Source organism: Mangifera indica, chromosome 14 (genome assembly GCF_011075055.1).
Source record: "Mangifera indica cultivar Alphonso chromosome 14, CATAS_Mindica_2.1, whole genome shotgun sequence".
Classification (NCBI taxonomy): domain Eukaryota; kingdom Viridiplantae; phylum Streptophyta; class Magnoliopsida; order Sapindales; family Anacardiaceae; genus Mangifera; species Mangifera indica.
The window spans coordinates 3,363,242-3,377,692 of record NC_058150.1 but is presented as its reverse complement, the minus strand read 5'-3'; the positions used below and the strand labels follow the sequence as shown (position 1 = coordinate 3,377,692).

General features: G+C 33.9%; 2 protein-coding genes across 5 annotated transcripts; one reads left to right on the top strand and one right to left on the bottom strand.

Moving 5' to 3' along the window:
• Positions 1 to 185: 185 nt before the first annotated feature.
• LOC123196211 (ABC transporter B family member 26, chloroplastic-like) lies at positions 186 to 7,406 on the bottom strand. 4 transcript variants are annotated; one of them, XM_044610136.1, is made up of 18 exons: positions 6,895 to 7,406; positions 6,656 to 6,783; positions 6,411 to 6,453; positions 5,908 to 5,952; positions 5,654 to 5,776; positions 5,414 to 5,517; positions 4,736 to 4,790; positions 4,590 to 4,660; positions 4,348 to 4,450; positions 3,721 to 3,931; positions 2,914 to 2,987; positions 2,743 to 2,799; positions 2,578 to 2,652; positions 1,604 to 1,678; positions 1,242 to 1,523; positions 1,064 to 1,128; positions 927 to 987; positions 186 to 810 (listed from the first exon to the last, which is right to left on the bottom strand). In XM_044610136.1, exons 1-17 carry the CDS (start codon positions 7,258 to 7,260, stop codon positions 936 to 938), a joined length of 1,929 nt encoding a protein of 642 aa, XP_044466071.1. In that variant the 5' UTR covers positions 7,261 to 7,406; the 3' UTR covers positions 186 to 810; positions 927 to 935. The 4 variants fall into 4 exon arrangements, with proteins under 4 accessions (XP_044466071.1, XP_044466069.1, XP_044466070.1 ...); XM_044610134.1 differs by having other exon boundaries at positions 6,656 to 7,406; XM_044610135.1 differs by having other exon boundaries at positions 3,721 to 3,871; positions 6,656 to 7,406.
• A 1-nt stretch (position 7,407) lies between these two features.
• Positions 7,408 to 11,895, top strand: LOC123196210 (glycosylphosphatidylinositol anchor attachment 1 protein-like). The gene is made up of 7 exons (XM_044610133.1): positions 7,408 to 7,633; positions 7,842 to 8,008; positions 8,118 to 8,209; positions 8,300 to 8,399; positions 9,084 to 9,939; positions 10,115 to 10,248; positions 10,938 to 11,895. The coding sequence occupies exons 2-7, from the start codon at positions 7,911 to 7,913 to the stop codon at positions 11,794 to 11,796; spliced, it is 2,139 nt and encodes a 712-aa protein (XP_044466068.1). The 5' UTR covers positions 7,408 to 7,633; positions 7,842 to 7,910; the 3' UTR covers positions 11,797 to 11,895.
• The last annotated feature ends 2,556 nt before the right edge of the window (positions 11,896 to 14,451 follow it).

Below are 14,451 nucleotides of genomic sequence, written 5' to 3'. Positions count from 1 at the left end.
AATCAAGAAATTGATCATATTATGACAAAACATATGTAAGTTATCTGTCTGATGAAGGATCATCTCGAATATGATTTGATCCATAAACAAATTAACCCAAATACAATCCAAAATAGAATTTCTGTAAAAAAAACAATTAGTTTTAGTCAACTTAACTCATAATTCTATGTTTATGTTGAGAATGATTGGCTTAAATTTTGATTATACTCCATTATGTAACTTATTAGTTACTTACAACTTTAGAAATTCCTTGCAAACACAATCTACACGGATGACGTGAGCCATGATAGATATAATTAATTTACAGTTGCTTTTAGAATCTTTTGTGTATGGAAAATTAATTAGTAACTAATTAATCAATTAATTGCGACCAATTAATGGCAATTATCAATGTACCGCAAATTACCCAAATTACATATTTATCTTGAGAAAAGCCCTTGAAATCATCTTCTAGCTCATAACAAGGGATCCCATGAGAGGTAGGTATAGCTTTGGAATGATGATAAGCCACAGGTTAGTGAGAAGATTGTAAGCCACAGGCTAGTGAGAAGATTTTACCAATATTTAGCTGAACTTAAATAGTTTGATAGCAGCTTGAACACTATTTGAGGTTCCGACATTAGTTTCCCAAAGTCAGGAGGGAAAGCAATTTCCCAAAGCCATTCATTAACCCTGTACAAGCGATATTGATCTTCAAGCACAACGAGTTGATGGGATTATATTCATTATTCAATCCCAGGAGTCTGTTTGAGCTTTGAATAATCGTGCGTACAATCCATTGTTGTGAAGGAGCTCAGTATGGTTATCTATCTGTGCAAGCACAAATCGTAGGTGCAAAAATAATTTGGTAACTTGAATGATTCCAAGATAGCGATTATTAAACAATACACACAGGTATTTGAAAATGCAACACAAATACTACTAACCTCAACAATTCAACCACCATCAATTACAACAACTCTGTCAACATCTTTTATGGTAGAGAGCCTGCAAAATGTTATTCCTCAATTTGCAAATCATCTTTGAATATCAGAACAGAAACAGATGAAGCAAGAAAACTCACCTATGTGCTATAACAATAATGGTTCTTTTTGTTTCATTGTCATTTCTGAATCTACGAAGAACCCCCTAAAGATTTATTAAAAAAGCCCCGATGAGAATTTCACAAGCCTGAGCTAGCAGATTTTATAACATATCTAGTTTTGATTTTTTTTTTTTTTTAAGAAAATGGGAATACTTACCTTGACGTAGTGTTCACTTTCAGAATCCAAAGCACTGGTAGCTTCATCAAGAATTAAAATAGCAGGATCTCTAAGTATAGCTCTGGCAATAGCAATTCGCTGCTTCTGCCCTCCACTGAGCAAAGCATCATCAACGAGGGTTTCATAACCTTGAGGAAGAGATAAGATGAATTCATGAGCATAAGCCTGCTCCGCAGCCCATTCTATGTCTTCATGCTTAATATCTCTTGGACAACCATACATGATGTTTGACTTGATATCCATATGAAATAGATGGGGTTCCTGAGTTGAATTAAAGTTTAGAAAAAACTTGTACAGCCTTTGCAGGTGAGTTTCATATATTATATGATATGTAGTTGAACCTGTCCAACAAATCCAATCTTTTCTCTCAGCCACCTGATGTCCAGCTCCTTAAGTGGGAAGCCATCGATAAGTATCTGGGATTAACAGAACTTGTACATGTGAGAACTGTTCTCATACCATTCTGAATATGAGTAAAAGAATTTGATGTATTCCAATATTAGGAAAACAATAGGGAAGGTTTCTTCAACGTGAGAAGTCCATTGAGGATGAAAAAGGGAGAAAAAGAAAACAAAAAACAATATTTCAGACCAGTCCATACAATAAATTCAAACTATTTTCAATTAACAGTAAAAGCCAAATGAGAAGCTAGATTCACAAGTTTTTTGAGTGAGCTAAAATTCCCATTGGCCACACCAAATCTTATATTAGCTACAACATGGTCCATATCAGATTTTAAAATATTCAGTCCGACTTCAAAGATAGTCAAATAATCCCCTGCATGCCTGTTATGCTCACACTGGCAGCAAAAGGATAAGGGACTTTAGTTTTTTTTTGGACAATTTCTTGACATTCTAGTTGGTATTTATTATTTGGCAAATGTTACTTAAGTGATTTTATGGCAAAAATCATTGGGTAAATGATATTCTCCTTGAAAATCTGATTCGGGCTTACAATTTCTATAAATTTATGTTCGAATAAATTTTTCCGGATTGATTATTAGGTGGATACATTCTTTTTTACCCTAAACCCTAGCAAGCACTAACTATACCAAAAATTGGTCCTATATGAATCTAAAGGCCTCTCTCCAAATTGAACACCTTTTTAAACAACTGGAATGCATAATTGCAATGGCTAAAAAGATAAGAATAAGCTAATGTTTCTGAAGAGGATTCTTTAAAAGGTTAAACACATTGTGCTTGCTCCATAACACAAATGGACAATGAAATTGTTTTTCCAGACATATATGAGCTTTATGAAAATAAAATTATCAATCAATGAGTTACCAAATCTACTTTGTTGGAGAAGAGTATACCTGACCACTAATTGGCTCATAGAGTCGTAGTAAAAGATTAACAAATGTGCTTTTTCCACTGCCACTTAGACCAACCTTGGCAAAACAAGGGCATGAAGTCAATCCAATACCTTTATTCCATCATTAACAAAAAGATAGAAAGAGATCCACAAAGATATTTCTTACAATTGCAACCACTTCATTTGCTTCAATAGTGAGGCATGCATTATCTAGAACAGGTACCTGTTTCAAAATTAGATGTTAATAAAGATCATTGAGTTCTATCATATGTGGAAAAACCTCTCCCAACCCCCACCTCCAAATAACAGAAAGTAGATGAAAAGAATGAAGACATACTGTTGCCCTTGAAGGATAATGGAAAGATACATTCACAAATTGTATATGCCCCATTATCTTCTGCAACCTCACTCCTGCATAAACCAGAGTGAACTATGCAATTCAGCGTAAAAAAAAAGTCTTTAAAAGCTATAACAAAAATAGCCATAAAATGAACTAGAAATTGTGAGCTAAAATAAGATAGCCAACTAGTTCTTTCTGCAACAATTTCATATATCTAAGGGACTGCTCAGTAGAATTTGATCCCAAATGAAGTTTTGTCCCCTCATTAGTGGGTTGGGTTTGACTTTTCCATCCCAGATTGGACTCTCATATAAGTCAAAATAACAATCATCCTACCAAAATATAAGATAAAATTTTTAAGTTTACAGGGAATTGAAAAAAACATAATAACCTCCAATACTAACACCTATATGTAGAATTCAGATAACCATAATGCAAATACATATGGACCTATTGCTCCATTGTAGTCTGTATCAATCATCCAGGAGCTAAAATGAAATCTAGTTGCAGTTCAACATATTGCAAATCACAAATAAAATAATAATAATGCGGTAGACTTCTATTAAGCAATTTGTAGTAGAATTCACATTTTGCAAAATGACAAAAAGTGAAACAGAGCAGATTATAATCAAAGAATTTAGTTCCTCTCAGGAAGAAAAAATATTCAAAATATTTAGTTTCCATGTCAAGTCTTTCAATGAAGCTAATCAGTGTAACACAATAAAAATTCTTATTAATATAAAATAGATTATAACAACCTTCAAGGACCTCCCCATCCAAGAAAAATTACAAGACATTGCTTGCCTTTTGATAAGAATTGATTGCTGGGCAAAAGATCCACTAACTGGAAAACTTTTTCGCTTGCTCCAATTGATTGTAGTAGTGATGTTAAATTATCTACTACCCTCCAGGTTGCATAAATCAACCACTCACAGTACAATACATATGTAAGGAGCTGCTCAGAAGATATATAACCAGTCAAGATAGACATTCCTCCTAAAAGCACTGCAATAACCTACAAATTCAGATAAAATGTCAAAACTGAATTTCCACAGATACAACATTTTGACCATGATCACTCTTTTTCTTCACCACCAACTTACTAAGACAAAGAAATATATTAGCTACCTTTTTAGAACAACCGATCTCTACTAAACTTCTTCAAGAATGATGCTAGTGAAACAAAAACTCCAAAAAGAAAATTTTCAATTCTCCTTATCTTTTTTTAACACATAACAAAGTGCTAGAGTACAATAAAATACAAGTCACCCACCGCACACTCAATTCATTTCATCTCATTGGATTTTGAGATGGGTATATAATACTATTAGTTTAATTAACAACCAAATAAACTTAGACAAGAGATCTCGATACAGTGGAATATACAAAGGAAAAGCACATTTCAAACCAAGAACTTAAGGGTTTTCAAACCTGCATAGAACGATAAAAAGTGATAAAACTCATATTCCACAATCCATAAGCCATGCTTTCATAAACTCCAATAGAAGCAAGCTTGTCCAGCCATTGTTTGTACCTAACACCATATAACACACATCATTCTGACGTGATCATGCAAAACAAGACATACACCCATGCTCTGGGTATCAATTTGTTGCTTGTGGTGTATTAATCATGGAGAAATGGAAGTACAGATTATGGATAAGAAATATTGCCTTCCAAGTTCTTTATGTTCTGTTCCATAAACCCTAACAGTTCTCATCATAGAAAGTGTTTCTTGTGCAACCTATAGCAGTAGAGTAAACATCTTATTCAAAATGCAGAATCTGGAATAGGAATTTAAATCTGTCTCCTGATTCACCTCGTGGGCACATGCATTGAACTCTTGATTTAACTTTGCAGCTTTCTTTTGGTACCTATCAAACGCAGATGGCTTTAGTAACACTGGCAGATAATAAAAAACACTAATCACAGACTCCTTACTGAAAATGACTAAAATATCCTAAAGATGTTTAAAGCAGATGATATAAAGAAATACATATACAATTTAATGTATGAATTCCCTCAACCTGCTTATAACTAAGGGGAAAGCTATTACCTTCAATTCAAGAACATTGACAGAAACAAGCCCATATTTCATACCTTAGGACATAAATTCAAGTGCAATGAATTGTCTCAAGCCAATAAGCACATTGAATTTATAATGATGATGATGATGATAATATATATACATACATACATACATACATATATATATATATACTACAGACAGAAAATAGGCATTTCAACAAATGACTACCATAATTTTACGATAAAGAAGAAGAATTAACTAATTGCACAAATAATCAGAGGAAGAACTTTAATAAGAAAAGTTCAATTTACTTTCTAATAAGAAAATTACGATAAAACATAAATTAATCAGTACATATCTTCTTCTTTCCTTTTATTTGCATGATCAGATTCTCCAGATATAAACATTTGAGCATGGAAGACTCATCTATGAGGTCTATCATCAAAGTGAAGAAGGAAAATTACTCACTGGCCATAAACCAAAAAGACTGCAGACAGAACAGAGCATATCACCAATGCTGATAATGCGAGAGGCCAAGACAAAACCAGCAAGTTAATCAATGCACCTATACCCTACATTATAAACAAAATAAAAGAAATAACTGTCAATCAAATTCTAACATTGAGTGACCAAGAAACGAAAAAGAAAAGAGAAAGAAAAGGAAATAGCACTTTACTAGAAAAAGTAAAGACATAAACAAAAGAAAACCTGAAGAGAATTGCGTAATATCAAATTAACATCGTTTCCAATGACATTGGACAGCTTCTGACAATCTGCTCCAAGTCTACTTGTCAAGCAACCAACTGCTTCTGTGTTGAAAAATAGTATATCCTACATCAAAGGTTATGCCACCACAGAGTGTTCTATTGACTAATGATGCCAAAAGATAAATAGATGTCTAAAATTCCTGAGAAATACAAATGACATCTCAATAGTAATAAAAATCTCTAAGCTAGCCCCACCTGAAAAACAAGAGCCGAATACAGAGATTCCCTAAGACGCTTCACCTGAGAGATGTAACAGGAGGCACCAATTTGATGTCACATTAATTTTGTCCAGACACAAGAATAATTCACTTGATGATGTTCAAAGTAACAAATGTTATGTAGTAATTGCAAAAGGTATGAATTCCACAAAAGGAAGCAGAAAAAATTCATTAACAGGCAAAGACGGCTGATCAGTCAGCAAGCACACATAATAATCACATATAATTTAGAAAAAAAATTCTAATTAAATGAAATAAAGTCATCAATGCAATGACAACAGACCTGAAATATGATTCGATTGAGAAATCTATCTGGATCCACTAACTAGTTTATCAAAAAAATAATTATAATAACAGGCTATCACATTCACAAGTATGACGAGAGGAAAGTTAAATGTCTTATAGCTTCTCAAAATTATAAAAACCAGCAGGAAAATATACATACTTGAGAATAAAATAAAGACTGCTGTAAATCCTCACCAGGATCATATTTGCAATACCAAAACAGCCACTTCGTAAGCCACTGTAATTTAAAGACAAAACCAATTAGACATCTCAATCAAACAAATTACAAAAGCAGAAAATGGTATCAGATTATATTTTGAAACTGATGCCATAGTTCCATAATATTCAGAAATCAAAGAAAACAAACTGATTATTGCAGCATTTTATGTCTATATATTTCATATTTGCTTTAATAATACTCTGACCATAAATAAATTAACCTGCATAACCCCGAAGTGAGACACAACATAAACAAGAATCTCGAGCTCCTCAAGAACACTATGGTCTCCCCTCTCTGAGCAGAAAATATAGATGCTGCCAATATACTTGGCATTGAGATCTCGGAAACCTGCAGCATAATATACTTAGACCATATTAATAACCTAGTTTTAAAACAAACGATTCTAAAATTCGTAAGTGCAAATAAATAAGAGCTGAAACAAAAAAAAAAGTAACAAACCGCAGCAACAATTAAGGCAATGAATGCAACGTAGAGAAGCCAGTGTTCGTTTCCAATCAAAGTCCACATTCTGCTAAGAGCAATCCACACTGTAATTGGTTTCGCGGTTTCTCTTTCAACTTGCTCAGCATCATTTAAGTTCCACCCATTCTTGAGAAACTCCAAGAATTCTTTAACGTTCTTGTCTTTGACTTTGCTTGAAAATCTGTCCACAAAGGCTGAGTTCGAAATTTTGAACAACTGCCGCTGTTTGTTTCTGGTAAATGCAGTAGGGAATTGGTGTTTGTTTCCGAAACGGTGCCCTTGGGGACTGAAAATGGCTGGCAATTTGTTGATTGCATGGAGGTTCAAGTGAGCGGTCGCCATCAGGTGAAAATTAGAGAACAGGAAAGGGTTGTTTATGTAATTTTATAATTAATGATCATTTTTGGTGGGAGATTTTTTCTTTGAACTTCGGAAATACGCGGAGGTAGAACAGAGAGATGGCCATAAACGATGCGGAGTCAGGTGAACTGAACTGATTGCCTTAGTACGGCGTCGCTTTTACCCAAAAGTCTAATCTAAACCATGGCCGACCCGATTGGCCCATTGGACCTTGCTAAGCTGGGTCATTTTATTCCCCCATTTCGGGCTTCTCCCCGGTTCCTTTTTCCAACCCGATAGCCTGCTCCATCAGTTCTACCCATCTTCTGCAATGTCTATCGTCAGTCGTCCCTCCCTACTAGAATCAGTCAAGCAAGTAATTTTTTCTCTCTTTTGTCTTTCCATCACCACAATTTATATTTTTTATTTTCAAATTTTAGTTTCAACTGATAAACCAGATATTTGAGGTCGTGATCTCTCAATTTAAGTGTGTTGTCTGATTTGTGTTTCCATTTTCAACAATAAGCTTTTCTTAACAAATTTTCTATTCTTACCTTTGGTTTTGTATTGGGTCAACTATCAAGCAAATTGGCGCCTGACTAGCAGCAACAAGCATTTCATAATATCATCGTTGTGTTCGTTGTGGATTAATCATGGCCACTACTGAGATTCAGAACCAAGTTCCTAAGATGAGACAAAGGCCAATCGTGCGTTTGGGAGTCTTGCTCATCTCACACAGTCTCCTTGTCAGGTACCGATGTCACTATAAGTCTCTTATATCCAATTTTTCATTTCTTTAGATCTGTTTAATTTAGCTTAACTCTTTTATTTTTATTCTCTTATTTTTTTCTGGTTTTCAGCGTAGTCTGCTGTACAGCAGGAGTTTTGGCTCTGTTACTCTTACCTGTTCTTGCCAAAAAAACCTACATTTCCGAAAACGCTCTCATGCCAGGTCACTAGGTTCCATTATTTGTATCTTTTTAATTTAGTGGGGTTTTTTTTCTTGTTAGTCATGTTTGCTGATTTTTTTTTTTTTTTACAGGTTCTGCGAGTTCCATGATTTCTAATCAGGAAGTTTCTGAGGCAAATGAATTGATTAAGGATATCACTAGCTTGTATTCGAAACCTTCCACTGCAGCCATGTATGTCATTTCTACTTTGGTTGAGAAATTAAATTTCGTTTCAGCTCACTTAGCCTCTCCTTTTTTTTTTTTTTTTTGGGACTTAGTTTGCTATTCTGTTAACGGGGCTGTCTTTCTAGCTCCAAAAAGTGGTTCAAATATATTTTAGGGCTACTAGTGCTTGAATATGAATTTACTAGAAGACTCCTAAACTTTTATTTTGAAAGTCCTGTGAGTGCTTGGCTTGTTTATTTAGATTTCTGTTGAAAGTTTCTGTTTTAATCTCTAATTGTGATGATAGCTATGAGTGTGATTGGAGAATTTAAGTGATAGTATGCTTGTTGAGGTAATTAGGATTTTCTTATCCAGATGCTTCCAAAATTAGCTGGACAAATATGATGTCTTCTTTTTGTGGTAGTTCTTAAAATGCCATCATTTCTTTTAAAGGTATGTAGCTTGGCATTTAGTTACCTTCTACTCTATTGTTTTAATGTTTAATAATTTTAATCAAGCACACTAGTGAGTGGTGTGTGGTGTGCTGGTATTTATTTAAGGATTTCTGTATGACCTTTAATCTTCATATTTTTTTCTTTTTTGTGTTGTAAAATCATATTCTAGATGTCCCTTCACCCTATTTATGTAAAAAAAAAAAAATCAAAGTCATCGATGCAATTTTGTGTTTTATATTGCTTCTGTTTATGACAGCGAAAGTCGAAGACTCATAGCCCAGTATATATCTAACTTGGGTGCTGAAGTTAATTATCACAAATTCCACCCTCAAGCTAATGAATTTCATCCACTGCGTTTTTTCTCTAGCCCTGACTCTGGGATATTACAAGAGAACTTTAGTTGTGCATCTTATGGTTTAAACACTGTTGGAGTAATAAGAGCACCTCGTGGTGATGGGAAGGAAGCTATTGTCTTGGTGACTCCCTATAATTCTGTCAAGGGTGGTGTGCGAGAGGCTTTGTCCTTGGGCATTGCGTACTCAGTATTTTCCTTGCTTACCCAAGTTACTTGGCTGGCCAAAGATATTATATGGCTTGTTGCTGATTCTCAGTATGGAGAATATGCTGCTGTTACTTCTTGGCTAAGAGATTATCACACTCCAGTATTTAGTGATTTGAGCATACTAAATACGGAATTGTGTGATGATGGAAGTAATATATTGGAATTGAATGAAAATTCAAATTTAGAAAGATTGATATCCTATGAATTTAGGCGCGCTGGGACTATGGCTGCTGCCTTGGTCTTGAAGGTTGCTTATAGAAATGAAGTCCAGGACACTCTTAGTATTTTTGCTGAGGCATCCAATGGCCAGATGCCAAACTTGGACCTCATCAACATAGTGAATTATTTAGCTGTACATAGGCAAGGTTATCATGTAAAGGTAGAGAAATTTTGGTCTCTACTTAACTCCAAATGGCTGAAGATTTTGGGTGAAATGTTTGAATCACTTGGAAAATTTGTGAAAAGCTTGAATCCTGATTGGAAATTTGGTATCCCAGTGGCAGATTATATTGAAGGATGTGCTACGCTTGCAAGTTCATTATATTATCAGGTAGTTATTTCTTCTGCATTCTCTCTCTCTCTCCTCATTGTGCACACACACACTGGGGGAGTGGGTCTTTGCTGGATATTTGTTACGTCTCATTACACCTAATGTTTGTGTTTTCAGATCTCCTTAACCACTGGGTATTTGCTTATGATATATATATTCTTTTTTCCTCTTTTAGGCAATCGGTGTTCCCACAGGTCCCCATGGTGCTTTTCGTGATTACCAAGTTGATGCAATAACTTTAGAAATTTCACCTAGAGTTTCTTTTAATAACGAGGACAGGCGTAATGACTTCCTTCTACAAGGTGGCCGGTCAGTTCTCTCTAAGACTTCTTCCTTTTTCTCATTTAAGTTGGATTTTCTACTGTCAATGCATTCTGGTGGTATAATGATTATACTATAATCGTGAAGGTTTCAATATTTGGTTGCTACATGGTATTGCTTTTGAGACAACAGAAATTTCTATCACTAAGTTGGTTTAAGGCACTACTGGCTCAAGTGAAATTTCTCTTTTTCTCAAATCTCAACCCATGTGGTTCTTGGGGCTGTGGGGCTTTGGGTTTGTTTATTTTCAATGTATATAAAAGGCTGATGGATGTATCATACCTTGTATGTTTATGATTGAAATTATCCATGTATGTCTTTTTATCTCTCTAATATGATTTGTTTATTCATTGCCTTTTAATCAGGTGGTTTTAATATCATCAATCTTTATATTACCTTGTTGGGCTTAATTTGATAATATAGTTAGTTTTACAAAGATAAAAATATCTTTAAGCTCAGTTCTTTTTTTTCTGCTGGGGGTAAGCATCATCAATTCCAGAAAATAATCCCTCTAATGTACAAATAATATGGCAAAATATAGCATGTGATACATTTATTGCTTGCGTCTTAAATTGCCATGATTTGGATATTTGCAACCCCTCTCATCCATTAAAAGCTAGATAATTCACACATTTTTTGTCATTTTGAGCTGAAAGTTTTCCAATTGCTTGACTCAGGTTGATTGAAGGAGTTATACGATCAGTAAATAACCTCCTTGAGAAGTTTCACCAGTCATTTTTCCTATACTTGTTAACATCTCCTAGTAAGTTTGTGTCGATTGGAGTCTACATGATCTCATTTGCTCTCCTTGTAGCACCACTTCCTGTGGTTGCCGCATCTCTCTATGCTGAGACTCATAATTTGACTCCTACTTCAGAGAAAGAAAAGTCTGCTGCTGATGATGAGTTTGGCAGTGTTCTCAGATCATGGAAATGGCTTAATTCAGCCAAAAGTGTGTTTATAGTGCACTTATGGGGTGCTATGGTGTCTTTACTTCCATATTTCATCTCCCAAATACCCAATTGCCCCTCAACAACCAACTTTCATCTCTGGTTTCTGCTTTCAGTGCTCAGCCTGGTAGTCTTAAACTGGATTTTGGGTTCTCCATTTTCTCAATTGTGTGGACTTCAACCTCAAGAAGAATGGGCCATCTTGAAATCAGTGACTATCTCAGCTCTCTTCATTGGCTTGGGTCTCATGTCTGTGATTAATTTTGCTACTGCTGAATTTGGGGCTTTATTAATGGTCCCAACATCTCTGATGGCTCATTCTCTGAAACTTGATGTCAAAGGCAGGAGATTCCTAAGTTTTTCAAGGGCAATTTGCAATCTGGTTCTTGTGGTTATCACTTTCCCCCCAGCTACATATTTTATATTGAAGGGTATGTTTGAAGGCTTCAGTGGCATTAATGCTGGTGACTTCTGGAATTGGGTTGAGTCCCTTTGGGCATGGAACAGTGCTACTTACCTCTATATAGGTATGGTTCACCTTCCTTGCTGGGTATTATGTGTTCAGATTTTATTTTATGCTTGTTAACATGTGTCAACCAAATTTGTCTGTTTGTTAACGACTATTAGACCTGCAAATTGGAAGATCCTGGGAATTTTAATTCAATCTATATGTCATCTTATCTGACTTGCATGCTGGTATATAGATTTGAGCCACATTTAGAGACCTAGGTATTCTCAGTTGTGTGATTTTTCTATCTTAAGACCATACTGCGTTCCTAATGTTAAATTAAGGGGGCTTCTGATGGCAAAGATTTGCTAGTGGACAGGATTATGAGCAGGGCACTACATGCCGCAATTATTTAATATTAGCCTTCTAAAATATCTGTTAAAAATGACAATCAAAGCAAATAAATTTAACAATCCCAGGTTGATGTACCTAGTTGATTGTAACAAATTGTTTAATCATCTCATATGCCTATGATTAGATTGCTTCCCTTGAATGAGTTCAGTGTTGCTTCATAGCTAGTATCGGCTCATGTGAATAGATCAAAAACCTAATCAACTCAGAGATTGAAACTTCATCCCCAAATTGACCAGATTGTGGGGAGATAATTCACTGTCATGCTGCATGAAAGATTTTAGCCTCTCACGCTTTCAGACACGCGTGTGTGAGGGGTATGAGTTTGCTCTTGTATAATCACATATGTGCTTTCTTGCTCTTGCATGTGTGAATGTTGTAACTGGGCATATAGAACACACTTAAGTTTGTTGTAGCATACTGTGGATCAGTCATATAAACATTTTCTTTATAGTGATGGGAATCAACAGAAATGCCCCTTTCTTGTGGCGTGACAGATGCTTAGCAACATTATTGATTTGGTTGTGATAAAGACACAACCTATGACGATACTAGAGGATTTCCATTGCTTTAATCGGTGTTAATTGCCATGAAACATCAACTCTCTGGTTGTTTAGTGACCGTAATCTCACTTATGAAAGCCAGGCTTACATGTTCATATTCACTCCTTCATGGGTGAGAATCTTGATTTGTCAAATGTATCACGAGCTCGTTTATGGTGGTGGAGCTTTTGAGTTTGAGGAAATTTGGGCTAATGCATACTTGTAGTTGGTAGTGGTGATCGGTGGGTACAGGGAAGCTGTGTTAACGTTTGTGCATTTTGTGGGTGGGTTGGGAAATCAGTAGAAAGCGTGACGGCATTCGAACATAAAACAAGCAAAAGTTAACAATAAGAGAGAGAGAATATTACAATCTTATCCATTATGGTTCAACTTTTCAAAATATTTTCAAAATAATAAAATCGTGTGTATAATTTTTATATACAATTTTATATATAAATAATAATGTGTTATTTTGTGATTAGAGATTAATTTATTTTAAATTTTTTATTATTTAATTATATAATAATATATTATTATTTGAATATAAAATAATGTATATAATATTATTCTTTTAAAAATAATTTTTTATTATATTATATTAAAAAGTTAGTATTTTTCGTTGTAGTAGGTGTCACGCAAATGGAAGTTAAAGTTAGTGTCATTTGGCAAATTCGAACAAAAAAGAGTTTTCAGAGTAATAAATGTGATGAAATTAATTTCTGCCAACAACTAGAGATTAAACCTGGATTTGAATTAACATCCCGTGAGATTAACTGATTAAGTTAAAAATTATTATTCATAAATAAGTTTAGTTGGATAAAATCCCAAGGTGTTGGCTACTTTTGGATAACTTCGTACTTTGAGTGAATCTTCATTTGTCATCCAAAATTAGACTTCAACCTTAAACCCTAAACCCAAATCTCTAGCTAAATCTTTTAAAGTAAGCTAAAATTAAACCGATTAATTGTTTGATTGAATTAATCGAATTATAAATTGATAAAATAATTAATTCGATTATTAATTTGATTTTAAAAATATTAACTAAAACTCATACCCAAATAACACCTAAACCACAGATCTTTAGCATATTTATTGAAATACAAGTTTAATCAATCATAACAACAACAAATCAATTAAAAAATAACTTATTTTTCCTAAATATATAACATATTCAAAAAAACTTTCAAATACAAAATCTATTTCTTCTCTCTGTGTGAACCATTTAATAAGTCAATATCTCAATAAATTTTCTTTTAAAAATCTTCATTAAGATCACAAAATCAAGTCTTCAATTAGAATTTTAGATTCGAAGCATGAGTTTTCAATTAAAGTAGTGTTAGATACATAATTTTATAGATAAATAATATCACATTATTATATAATTAAATAATTAAAAATTAAATATAAAATAACACACAATCATATAATAATATATCATTGTTTGTATATAAAATTATACACAAAAATTATCATATAATATTATTGTTTCAATTAATGGAAAAAAGTATAAAATCACGAGCTGAGTACAACTTGCTTCATTAAAAAAAATTAAAATGAAACGACATCGTTTACAAGAGTTGAACTAAATATCTCATGTAAATTCGAGTCAAATCTGACATATTCATGTGAATCCGAACTAATTATGAATTGATCACAAACTTTTAAATCATGAAACAAGCAAAACAAGAATTACTAGTATTTTTTTATACTGGATGAGTCCAAACCAAAAACGAATTTCATCTTATTCAATCTCGATTTTGTCAATCAATTTTGTGGTAAATGAGAATGGTGGTTATGGACTTACGTTCCAAAAAATGTTAGTTTTAAACTTACTTTCCCT

Excerpts from the sequence above, each read along its gene's own strand:
- LOC123196211 (XM_044610134.1), bottom strand. The coding sequence starts at position 7,260 with ATGGCGACCGCTCACTTGAACCTCCATGCAATCAACAAATTGCCAGCC. Across the intron at positions 4,791-5,413 it reads GTCTTTTTGGTTTATGGCCA|GTACCAAAAGAAAGCTGCAA; the intron begins GTGAGTAATTTT and ends TGCGTTTGATAG. Across the intron at positions 2,988-3,720 it reads CAATCAATTCTTATCAAAAG|GAGTGAGGTTGCAGAAGATA; the intron begins GCAAGCAATGTC and ends TGGTTTATGCAG.
- LOC123196210 (XM_044610133.1), top strand. The coding sequence starts at position 7,911 with ATGGCCACTACTGAGATTCAGAACCAAGTTCCTAAGATGAGACAAAGG. Across the intron at positions 9,940-10,114 it reads CAAGTTCATTATATTATCAG|GCAATCGGTGTTCCCACAGG; the intron begins GTAGTTATTTCT and ends TTCCTCTTTTAG. Across the intron at positions 10,249-10,937 it reads TTCCTTCTACAAGGTGGCCG|GTTGATTGAAGGAGTTATAC; the intron begins GTCAGTTCTCTC and ends TGCTTGACTCAG.